The sequence below is a fragment of the Cajanus cajan genome, chromosome 5 (genome assembly GCF_000230855.2).
Source record: "Cajanus cajan strain Asha chromosome 5, NIPB_CcT2T_4, whole genome shotgun sequence".
Lineage (NCBI taxonomy): Eukaryota > Viridiplantae > Streptophyta > Magnoliopsida > Fabales > Fabaceae > Cajanus > Cajanus cajan.
The window spans coordinates 72,506,491-72,518,688 of NC_138521.1; the positions used below are offsets into that span (position 1 = coordinate 72,506,491).

Genomic DNA, 12,198 nt, shown 5'->3' on the forward strand with positions numbered 1-12,198 from the left:
AATAGATCCGAAATACACGATCATAACAAAACTTGTACATACGCATCTTCAAACAATTTATTTCCTACACTGTCGACTTTGTAAGAATTTATTTTACAATGATACAGAATTCAATAAACAATGAAAAATCAATTCTCAATGAGATTCTTGTAAAGAATGACTTTATTCGCTCGCCCGCTGGTGTTCTTCCGAGGCTAACAGCAATTAATCATGGTTGTAATCATACTCTATGAAGTCAGTATATAATGCCGAACCATCCTCTGCTAGGTGAAGTAAGGAAAAACATTTATCACAAAAATAACAAGGGTTTTCTGGTGTCCATTTGTCATCCACCGTGACCTTTGTAGCTCTGAATATTTTGCAAACACTACATTTCTGAAAACGTAGCTTCACTTGAAACGTGATTATTGGATAAAGAGCTCGATTATGTGCGTCATCGGGATGAATTAACCTCATATCTCGAATCACTAAGGTATGGCTGCAGTCACCCTGCAGGTTCAGGCAGAGAACAGGCCACATTAAAAGTCTTCAAAGTTAAAACAATCGAGAACTACAAAGTGTATCAAACTTACAAATTTTATATTTTACATAAATATAAGGCAGCGGTTGACCACATGAAACATCATCTTATTTGGGACTCAACAAAGGCATTGCTTTTACCGTTTGCCAGAGCTCAATAAATCGTCTCCCTTTTTTATTTATAAACCAATCGTTGATGGCCTCCTCAAGTTTTGTAATTGAACCATTTGACTCCCATATTAATATAATTAGTTGCCTTTTAAAAAGTAATAAACTTACAGCTACGTGCCCTTTTGTCCTCGAATACTGAAAGCAATAACTACCATCGATAAGAGCAGTCTTGTATCAGCTAATCCATCTTTGCATGGTCTCTATGGCTGCTCGTTTAAAGAACATATTTTACTCAATAAAACCGACAGACTACATCTAGCATCATGTCACAGAGGTCAAATCATGTTATTTGACATTTTCACTTTTAACTTGAAAGGCATTCAACAATTATAAAATAACACAACCATAGTCAAACTTCCCCTTCACTTGTCATACCAAGTTTTGTGAGCAATGTTCTATTAAAAAGTAAAATTGTATAGTTATATATATAAGGCAACAACCAAACAATTAATCTGAGACAGAAAGGAAAGTACCTGATGACAATAGAGGTATCCAGCACCAAGTCGAAAACTCAAGTCACAAAAGCGTATCTTGTGCATCTCAATAGATCTAAAATGAGGCAACTGTGATGCAGATTCTCCTGCACCCATGATGGCTTTTTGTTTCTGCTGCAATTCCCCAGTTATAATATGTTCCCATTTCTTTTGTGCCTCCTCCTTGGAGTTGTGGAGCCAATCCAGTATAGGTCTGGTGAGATCACTGGCAGACGGATCCCTCAAATCAGGGCAGAATACATCCTAAAAAAGCTTCTTGTCAGATTCAAAGAAGAAAAAAAAACACCACATTATGAGAGTAAGTAATGGCAGTATGGTACGTACTTCAATGAGAAAATAGCCAGAAGGATCATCCTGCCCAGCTTTGTGCATCACCTGGTCTGTTGAGCAAAAGATCTTGTCTCTCAAAGCAGCTAAAGTCTGACCTCCAAGAACTAACAACTCTTGGATCTACTCAAAAATAAAAGAACAGAGGTCCTACTTGTTAATCAGCTATTTGATAATGGTATCTATACATGATTCCTTCTATAAATCATATATTGAATTTCATTTCATTAACATCAGCACGGCATTGAATACCTTGGCACCCTTTCGAACATTATGGTAAACCTCCACAGACAGAACAACTTCTGGATAAAGCACAGGTATGTGTTCCTGAAGGCTGACTGTGTTGACCTGCCAAACATTAAATCTGAATTATGATAGGGAATATAAATGTCAAAATAAGTGGGGAAATGCACACACATTTATAATATCAACTTTGCACTTGTAGCCATTCAGAAATGGTAAAACCAACTTGTGTTGGTAGTCACTAGTCAGCAGCAAGAAAGTTGCATATGGATATAGAACAAAAAAAAAATTATACCACTCAATTTTCATGTTTTTAATTGGTTTGGTTAGACTCATCTTTTCTTCAAGATAAAATATTTAATCCAACTGAAAAAGGAATATTGATTAGACTAGCAATACAGAAAGCCAATGCTTAGAAGGTACACATATGAGAACTATAACTGAAATAATTGCTTCAAGACGTCTAAAAGTTGGATAAATCAGTAAAGCATTTTCAAATCGAACCAAACAATCTCACAAGCAACAATAATAAGAATTTCACCTTTCTGGTAGAATTTGTAGACCTAAGGGACCTCATCCTTTCTGTTCTAGTTGGCTTATGTGCAGCATCATTGATCCTGCAAACAGGACTAAACAAAGACGAGATACATGAAGTCAGTTCTTACAAACCAAAAGGAATAATCACACAAATACTAGTAATACCAACCTAAATGAATGAAGTTTGACTGCTGCTTTGTCTTCTTCCTGCTTCTGTTTGATTCTCACCACTTGCTCCACCTTTTCTATACAATCACTCTGAAAATTGATCATACATAAGAAGAGATACATAACCCCCCCTCCACCCAAAAAGACTGTTAAGGCTGTATATAAGATTTGACAACACATATTTGATGCTAAACATGCTTTAGGAATTTTTCAATACATGAATGGTCCAAAAAGATCAGGAAAGGTTCATGTCAAATTCCACAAAACCGTTTTTAACTGTTTAAATAATATAACTAACCTATTCTAACAGCAAACATAATAAAAATCATGACAAAAGAAAAATAGAAATGGTTATGGGGTATGAATTATGAACACAACATGCTTATCCAAAACTAGGTTATGCCTACTAGATTATCAGATGACATGTCAACCAGCTACCGAGGCCAAGCTGTAATTAATACTGTCCCATGTTTATTATGTGTAGTTGTGTACATATCATAATATAGCATTAATGTTCTCCTACGCTCCTACCATGAATAGAATTATGTTTTTATAAAGGATTTTTTTTTTAATTTAATGAGAATAAGGCCAGAGAACTATACAGTTTTTCCTAAAACCTTTCTTGAGTTTTATCATGATACAACTTGATCTTTGAAATGACATCAGAGCCTATCCCTCATTTATGTGGTTTTTGTGGCTTGTAAGAGGATCTCTATCATTTCCGTAGTTTTTGCTGTGTATTTCCTGGTCTAGCAGGCATCTATGAAGGGAAGTGTTGGAAAGCCCCACATTGTTGTCTCAATTACTTGGGTGTAATTTATATACCTATTGGGCCACATTACCTGGTGCCAATTGGATTTAAAATGGATTCTAACAGATAAAAAGATTCGACATTCTGATAGGAGCAAAAGAATAAAAATTGAAACTGAATGGTTTAGTTTGTGAATGAAGATGTAGTTTTCTTCATAAACCAAAATAAACTGTTAAAAACTTTAATTAATGTTAGAATGGCCAATTCTCAACTTCTAATTCATGTAATAAACTTCTATATCTCAGGCACTAAACTGACAAAAGTAATATAATATAAGCATCAAATAGTTATAGGGAAAAACATAAATGTTTAGAGAGTTAGCATACTTCAAGAATAGAATTGTTTGTTCCCTTTCTCTTTCTCTTTGAGTTCTTCAAAAGACACCTGAAGCCAAATCCAACAAGAATTTCTTTAATTAAGTTGCAAACTGAAATTGAAGTTGAGAGTTGAAACAGAGAATGAGAATGAATGGTACACACAAACTTTATTGTTGTCAGACTCTCAGCATATGCACTTATGAATTAAGTACAAGTATAGCACAACTACATAATTATCTATCACTTGATAAAAGATCACAAATACACAAAATAACAACCATATCTGCAAGAAATTTCAAGGACAGAATAGGCAAAGTTATCAATATTTGATAGTGGCACATAGCAGCCAACTCTAAAATGCTATAGCAGGATAGAGTGAACAGTGAAGGAGGATGGCCACTATCTTAAATATTATAAAACAAACTAAAAAAATTATACTACACATATAAATACTAAGAAAAAGAAATTTGTGATGAATAATAAATAAGTCACAATTTACACACATAATCACCATCAATCTAGGAGCAATAAGAACAAAGTTATGAAGCTAAAAAAATGAAAGATGATGGTAAAGTTAATAGAAAAAGAATATACAAATTATATAAAAATTACCAAAATGTGAACTAAAATTTAAAGAAGCAAGAAATAATAGAACATGGGAAAAAAGGTCCTGTAAAGTGGGGGCAAGGGCAACCAAATTCCCCCATTAGATAGTCTAAACACAATAACAACAATAGTAGTAGCAGCAACAACAACAACAATGACAACAAAAAAGAAAAAGAAACAAGAAACTGACAGTGCATTGGGTTGGTCCAAGAGTGGAGGATGATTTTCGTCGTTCTCCTCCCTATCCTGTAATATCACTTCCATCATTAAAGTAATAAACCAAAAGAGTGAAAACTTAAAAAAACTGCAGAAGAAAAAGAAAAGAAAAATCAGTAGAGCATATATATACCTGAAATACTTCTTTGAGAGCCACATCCATTAACTCATCCTCTGTAAAAATTTTAAGGTCATCCACCCTGTAAAGGCATCATCATTGTCAATTAGTGGTGACTTGAGAAAGGTAGTAATTGTAAAGAGGCAGAATGCATACGAGATATCAAGATGAGAAAAGTCTTCAGACAATTCGGCCTTCAGATTCTGCACGAAAAGGCAGAAATTAGGGGGGGGAAAAAAAAGATGAAAGGGAGGGGAGAGACAAGAGATAGTGAGCTGACCTCAAGTTCAGAAAGAAGAGAAGTCTGAAATTGAGGAACCCTAGTGGAAGGTCCGACCATGTTGGGAACGTATATGGGTCCACCCCTTGCAATTGGAATGGAGAGATCGCATTCTGCTGCCTCTGCCTCTGCCTCTGTAATTGAACATTCCATTCCTCCTTCTCACTGATGCAATGCAATCAAGTTTCAAATTAAAGAGAGCCGATTTAAAAATTTAGTGGCAGAGACACATAGGACTGAGTGTGTATATATTGTAATCTTATATGTAAATCTTTTTAATATAATTAATTATCATATATAAAATGAAAAATTATTCATATCATATAATTAAAATAAATATAAGTCAAATCACCTACATAAAGTTTAATAGTTTTATTTCTAGAAGAACATTAAATGTATCAAAATATAATAATTGTCAACATAATTAAAATTAGTTTGAGATATCAAAATTTCAAACATTTCTTTGATGTTATTCTCATGATTGTCAACTACTAAAATTTTCCATATTGTTATATTACCGATTAAAGTAATAAATATCAGGAGTTTAATACTTCTGTCTAAATATAGTTTATTTTTTTAATCAAATTAAGAATAAAATATTTTTTAAAAAATAACAGTACATATAAAAGAGTGATAACAAACACACAATAAAAGATAATATTACTTGAATAGCACAATTAAAGCAAAGATACATAAAATAAATAACATTTTCATTTAAATAAATAATTAAAGAAAAAAGTTGTAAGATATTATCATTTCTCTGTTATTAGTTTTTTACATATTTTCATTTGTTATTTCATTTGCTTTTCATTTCATTTGTAATTATACATAAATTTGTCATGAATAATTCAGTATATTTTGAGTTTCATCCTGATATTTGCCTTGTCAAATCTTTTGGCCAGCCATAAAGTTTAGCTACATGGCCAAGTCGGAGTTGATGGACTCTATGAGTTTCCTGATCTATTCAAATAGTCTCTGTTTTCCAATTGTACTAGTGTTCCTGTAATGAACACCATTTCCTTTTCAAATGTAAATGCCTCAAAAAAATGATGTTTCCTTTATAATTTGGCATAACAGATTAGGACACCTAAATGTACACTTCATGAAACTAGCCCTATCACAATGTAATATTTCTCTACCAAATAAAAATTTGTTTCATTTTTTTTCCACTAGTGCTGAAAAATCACATCGCATACATTCTAATTCGTCAACCACTACTTACAATGCTCCCTTAGAGCTTGTATATAGTGACCTATGGGAACCAGCTCCTACTTTGTCTACTAACAACTTTAACTATTTTTGTCCTTTGTTGATGCTTACACACGATTCACTTGGCTCTATCTATTAAAATCTAAAGTGGAAACATTTGAAACATTCAAGAAATTTAAAGCTATGGCAGATTCAGTTTGGTCATTGTCTTAAAACTTTACAGACTAAATGGGGAGGTGAATTCAGACCTCTTATGAAATACCTTACTGAGACCGGTGTTATTCATAGACTGATATGTCTGCATACACACCATCAAAATGGTGTCATGGAAAGAAAGCATAGGCACATTATGGAAATAGGCCTCACATTACTACATCAAGCATCGTAACCTATAAAATTCTGGGATCATGCATTTGTGGCTGCAATATATCTTATCAACAGGTTACCCTCATCATTGGTACAATTTTTCATTCCTTACAAGTTGTTATTCAAACAATTGCCGCATTTACAAGTTTTTAAAGGTTTTCAAATGTTCTTGTTATCCTCTACTCAGACCATACAACAAACACAAACTGAATTTACATTCTCAAGAATGTCTATTTCTTGGATATTCTACTACTCATAAAGGATATAAATGTCTTACTTCAGCAGGCAATTTGATCATCTCCAAGGATGTAATCTTCAATGAAACTAACTTTCCTTGTACTAGACTTTTTCACTCAACCAAGAGTCATGTTTTGTCTGTTTTTTCCTACATCATATATTCCTCTAGCCACTCCGTATCATGTTGTCCCTATCTCCACTTCACCCGCCACCAACGACAATCCAAACCCCACTAGTCTCTCTTCCACAAGTATTAGTTCTACCTTTAATCCCCCAACCCTACTTCATCCACCCCATCCAGTCAACACTCATCCAATGCATACTAGATCCAACATTACTTCTCACTCATATTGAACCCAAGTCTATCAAGCAAGCTCTTCAACATAAAGACTGGTATGCTTCTATGAAAGCTAAGTTTGAGCCTCTTCAACAAAACAACACATGGTCTCTTATGTCTCTTCCACAAGGCATAACTCCTATAGGGTGCAAATGGATTTTTTGTGTAAAAGAAAATGCCAAATGGCACCCTGAACAAGTACAAAGCATGATTAGTTGCCAAGGGATTTAATCAATGGTACGGGTTTGATTTCACCAAGACCTTCTCCCCGGTCATAAAACCAGTAACAATTAGGATTATTCTTACCCTTGCCCTTACTCATGGCTGGTCCTTACATCATCTGGATGTAAACAATGTTTTTCTCCATGATTTGTTAGAAGAAGAGGTTTACATGACTCAACCCCCTTGGTTTCGAACACTCTAATAAGAATCTGGTTTGTAAGTTAACAAAGCCATTTATGGCTTAAAACAGGCTCCTCGGGCCTGGTTTGACAGGTTACAAAACACTCTAACCCATCTTGGTTTTGTTCCTAGCAAATGTGATCCTTCATCATTTGTATTTGCTCTTAAGGACCTTGGTCAGCTCAACTATTTTCTTGGTATTGAAGTGTGAAAACAACAAGATGGATCCCTCTTACTCACTCAAAGCCAGTATATCAGAGACCTATTATCTAAGAAAACATGTTGGAATCCAAACCAATATCCACTCCTATGGTCAATAGCAGTAAACTGTCAAAGCAAGGATCAGATTTTTTGCAAGACCAAACTCTTTACAGATCAATAGTGGGAGCTCTTCCATATATCACCATCACTAGATCAATATTAGGCTATTCTGTTAACAAGGTAAGTCAGTTCATGTCTTGTCCCCTAGATAGTCATTGGGTCACTTTCAAAAGAATCCTACACTATCTAAAAGGAACCGTCCACCATGGTCTTCACTTTTGTCCTACGTCCACCACTATACCTCTTGGTCTACATGCCTTTTATGATGCAGATTGGGCAGCGGATCCTAACAACCATCGTTCGACTTTAGGGGCTGCAGTTTTTCTCAGACCAAATATCATTTCATGGTGGTCTAGAAAACAAATCGTCGTGGCTTGTAGTATAGCAGAAGCAGAATATCACAGTGTAACTCAAGTTACAGCAGAAATCCTCTGGGTGCAAACTCTTCTCCAGGAACTTGCTATACCCATCGCCAAACCTGTTATTGTGGCAATCAAAGCACAGTGTCCTTGTCACACAATCTAATCTTACATAACAAAACTAAACACATGGAGATCGACCTGTTTTTTGTTAGAGAGAAGGTCATGACTAAGCAACTTTCTGTAGTTCATCTTCAAGCTCAAGATCAATGGGCAAACATCCTCACCAAACCTTTATCATCCTCTCAATTCATCCAACTTAGGTTCAAGCTCAATGTTTCTGAGCTTCCTTCATCATCTCAGCCATATTGGGCTCAAGGGGGGGGGGGGGGGGGGGGGGGGTGGGTGGTGTAAGAGTATAATTTCTCTATTATTAGTTTGTTACATATTTTCATTTGTTATTTCATTTGCTTTTCATTTCAGTTGTATTTTCATTTCATTTGCAATTCTATCATTTCAATATGATCGCAAATCCAAAGGTGGCAGATGTGTTCTGTAAAAGAGCAAAGGTTGTATCAGAGATACAGAGACAGTGGTTTTTTCAGGTTTTGTTGAAGTTGAAACACCAGTTTTGCAGGGAGCAGCAGGGGTGAGCAGAAGCCAGTCCATTTATTACATACCATAATTCTCTTGGAAGGAACTTATATCTGAAAATTGCAACTGAATTACATCTAAAGAGAATGCTGGTCGGTGGTTTCAAAAAAGTATAGGAGATTGGCCCAATATTCATAAATGAAGGAATTTCAACTAGACATAATCCTGAATTTACAACTATAGAGATGTATGAAGCATAGTCGGATTACAAAGCATGATAAATTTCACAGAGGAGATCATCACTCAATGTGCTCTTGCAGTTCATGGGAAGCTTACCATTGATTATCAAGGAGTCGAGATATGCCTGGAAAGGCCCTGGGGGAGGGAGACTAATCACAACCTTGTTAAAGAAACTGCCAGGATCAATTTCAATGAATTGGGGAATGATCTTGAGGTTGCAAACCAAATTGGGATAACAAAGATAAAGGTTCCATTGAAACATGCCAATCCGTTGGCCTCCTTCTTAATGAGGTTATTGAGACTTTTGTAGAAGCAAAGCTCATCCAACCTACATTTGTTATAGACTATCCAATTGAGATATCTCCACTGGTGAAACCACACAGAATATCCTTGGGTTTGACTGAGATTTGAACTTTTCATTTGTGGTCATGAGTTGGGCAATGCATTCTCTAAATTGACTGCCTATAGATCAGAGAGAACGCTTAGGAGATCAAATTATGCAGCATGAAAAGAATACAGCAGTTGTTTCAACAAATGGTGATAAAAAGGAAGGAATGGAAGCTAACTAATATCAACCAAATAACTAAACTCAACAACCACAACTAACTAACAATCTGTAGCACATGATAAGCCCAACAAAACCAAAAGAAAAACCCACTATCACCTTACTGACATAACTACCATGTGCACATCTTTATATCATTTGATACACAACCCCATTGGTTGTAACCTTGTTATCATTCAAAATCAAAAGTCTTTGCTGAATGTCAATATAAACTGATGAAGCACTCCACGAAAAAAAACTTTTGAAATTCAATCTAAAACATTTGATGCATATCCTGGATTACAGCCATAAGTTTTTGAAATTTATCCAAATAAAGGATATAAAAATTGAAAAGTCTATTTATACAAACACACACAATGTTAAATTTAGTTGTTGACACATTACTCTTGACCTTAACAACTAATACCTAAACTATTCTTTTGTTAGTAATCAAACAAATAAATATAGATGTGAATCCCCGGGGAATATACAAGTTATGTATGAAACTCATCAGTTCATTTTAACCTGTTACTGACAGGAAGCCCCTTATGCAAATTAGGTAGTATCTAAGAAGGGTATGTGAGTGAAATATAATTTCTTCAGATTGAGAATCCTACACCTAGTAGCAAACTTATGCTTTAAATTGAACTTCTGTTTCACTCGTATATAGGGTGATCTTCATCAGTACCACAAAGAAAAAGCTGTACTTAGCTTGTTACCATATTTTCTTCATGGCTATCAACTTTTTGATGGATATAGCCAGATATGGTGTCTCACAATATTTTCTTTTCTTATATTGATGTTAAAAAATGAATTATTAAGCAGAAAAAGATGTATATAAGAGGAGGATAAAATACATCAAAAAACAAATTAGTTCCAGAACACCCCATCTGTTTGTTGAAGAACTGTGACATTGCACTCAATCCACAGCAGTTCCAGAAGGAGAGCATTCTTCAAAAAGAATTTCTACCTTTTCCTACTTTTAAATGAAAAAAAAAAATTAAAAAAAAAACTATATACAGTTTCTAAATTAAATATAATCATTGCAGCTTTGCTATATATAGCAAGCTAAATTGATTGTTTTAACATTTAGAACTATAGAGAATAAAAATAAAAGTACTACAATCCTATGAAAGACGAAGAAATCACCTCTTACAAGATATGGTACTTTTAAATTCTCTGCACTTGGCATATCTCAGGCTATTGTTTCAATTAGATAATAAAAAAAATGAAAATTCCTGGAACATGACACATAAGATACCACCTACACTGGATGAAAGAGACTTTGATTAATTACTTTGAGAACAAACCTCGGGACCGAGGTGAATTAAAACAATTTAACAATATAAAGCAAAAATATGAAAATTGAGATAGTGAATGTACAGAAGAAGGGTTTGAGGTTTGAGGTTTGAGGCAAAGGAAGAGGAAGAGAATTACCGGAGGACCCAGGCGAGTTCAGAGGAGACCGCAGTCACGACACAAACATGAAGGGGAAAATCAGATTTCGCTATTTGCAACATTCCACTGATTGATATATAAAATTATAAATTATATCTTCATACGAGATTATTTTTTATTATTTATGTTTTTTTTTAAATGAATTTCAATTTAAAAATTAAAAAGAAATAAAAGAGATAAGATTTTAGTTGGAAAAAAAATTATACTAGTAACAGTAAAAATGAAAAATATTTTCATTCAATATAGTTATTTTAATTTATACATATAAAGAATATACTTAAATATTAATTTTTATTTTCATGTGAAATAAGTAGTTATTCCTACGCTTTAAATATTAGTGGATGAACCTTTCATTTTTATGTAATATAAATATTTATCCTATTTTATTTAAATAATATTACAATTTACTATTTATCGAATGAAATGTTCGACTAACTCATCATGTGTAATTATGTTTACTTTCAAATTTTAAAAATTATTTTGTTAAAAAAATAATTTTAGAGCAATTGTTGAACAACTAGCAATCAACAAAGGAGCAACTTGCAAAAATCAAACTGACAGACCTTTGGGTAATAATTATTTAATTATGAAATATAATAACATGATTGTATTACTATTAAGGTGTCTCTAACTTTAATAAAAATGTCATAACCTAAGACAAATAATGTTATTTTTACAACATTTTTTTTTGTTAACAGTTCATGTTTTCTTTTTGTTCGATATTCTTATATATTAGAAATTGTTGTAATAAATTTAACAATTTCTTAAACTATGAAAAGTAATACAGGTACTAAGGTTTTGTTTCAATAAATAATTGCAAGAAAAGAAAATAATAAGAAGAAACGAGTTAAATTTTTTGATAAATTAAAAATAGTTTTTGGAAAATACTTTTATGAATTAATTTATACATAAGTTTTTTTCATTTACAGAAATACATACTGAATGCCTAATACACTTGTAGGGCTATTATTGATTAGTCTAATGAGATGATGACATAAGTCTCCATTGTGTTAAATGTTGGGGTTATTTTTCGCTGAAAACATATACTTTTTTAAAAGGTATGGGCCTATGGGGTTAAATAGTAGAATGGAGAGGGGTGAAAATAGTAACTTCCATGATCACTTGCTATATATCTCAGGAACATCGTTTGCTTCTCCCGCCCAATCTTAATCGCATTGTTTTGACCGGCCCGGTCCCATATAAAAGTGAAAACAGTACACATTTATATTCCAATATTGATACTCTTTAATGCTTGAAATTATGAAAATTCAATTGAGACACAAACATGTATAATAAAATAAAATATAAGCATTATCTCTTAATG

The 12,198-nt window shown here is 33.5% G+C and overlaps 1 protein-coding gene across 9 annotated transcripts; it reads right to left on the bottom strand.

Annotated features, from left to right (window-relative positions):
* Positions 1-2: 2 nt before the first annotated feature.
* SRD2 (snRNA activating complex family protein) lies at positions 3-10,967 on the bottom strand. 9 transcript variants are annotated; one of them, XR_014434280.1, is made up of 14 exons: positions 10,854-10,945; positions 10,566-10,680; positions 4,808-4,972; positions 4,684-4,730; positions 4,543-4,609; positions 4,384-4,439; positions 3,597-3,654; positions 2,461-2,549; positions 2,296-2,383; positions 1,764-1,859; positions 1,509-1,634; positions 1,164-1,427; positions 799-896; positions 340-489 (listed from the first exon to the last, which is right to left on the bottom strand). XR_014434280.1 is itself a non-coding variant. In XM_020375066.3 (13 exons), the coding sequence occupies exons 3-13, from the start codon at positions 4,958-4,960 to the stop codon at positions 205-207; spliced, it is 1,329 nt and encodes a 442-aa protein (XP_020230655.1). In that variant the 5' UTR covers positions 4,961-4,972; positions 10,573-10,680; positions 10,854-10,944; the 3' UTR covers positions 3-204. The 9 variants fall into 9 exon arrangements, 7 of the variants coding, with proteins under 7 accessions (XP_020230655.1, XP_020230651.1, XP_082932077.1 ...); XR_014434279.1 differs by having other exon boundaries at positions 573-896; XM_020375066.3 differs by lacking the exon at positions 799-896 and having other exon boundaries at positions 3-489; positions 10,573-10,680; positions 10,854-10,944.
* Positions 10,968-12,198: the final 1,231 nt, after the last annotated feature.

Coding starts and splice junctions, on each gene's coding strand:
- SRD2 (XM_020375063.3), bottom strand. CDS start 4,960: ATGGAATGTTCAATTACAGAGGCAGAGGCAGAGGCAGCAGAATGCGAT. Junction 1,635..1,763: donor ATGTTCGAAAGGGTGCCAAG/GTATTCAATGCC, acceptor ATTTTTGAGTAG/ATCCAAGAGTTGTTAGTTCT. Junction 1,428..1,508: donor CTGGCTATTTTCTCATTGAA/GTACGTACCATA, acceptor AAGCTTTTTTAG/GATGTATTCTGCCCTGATTT.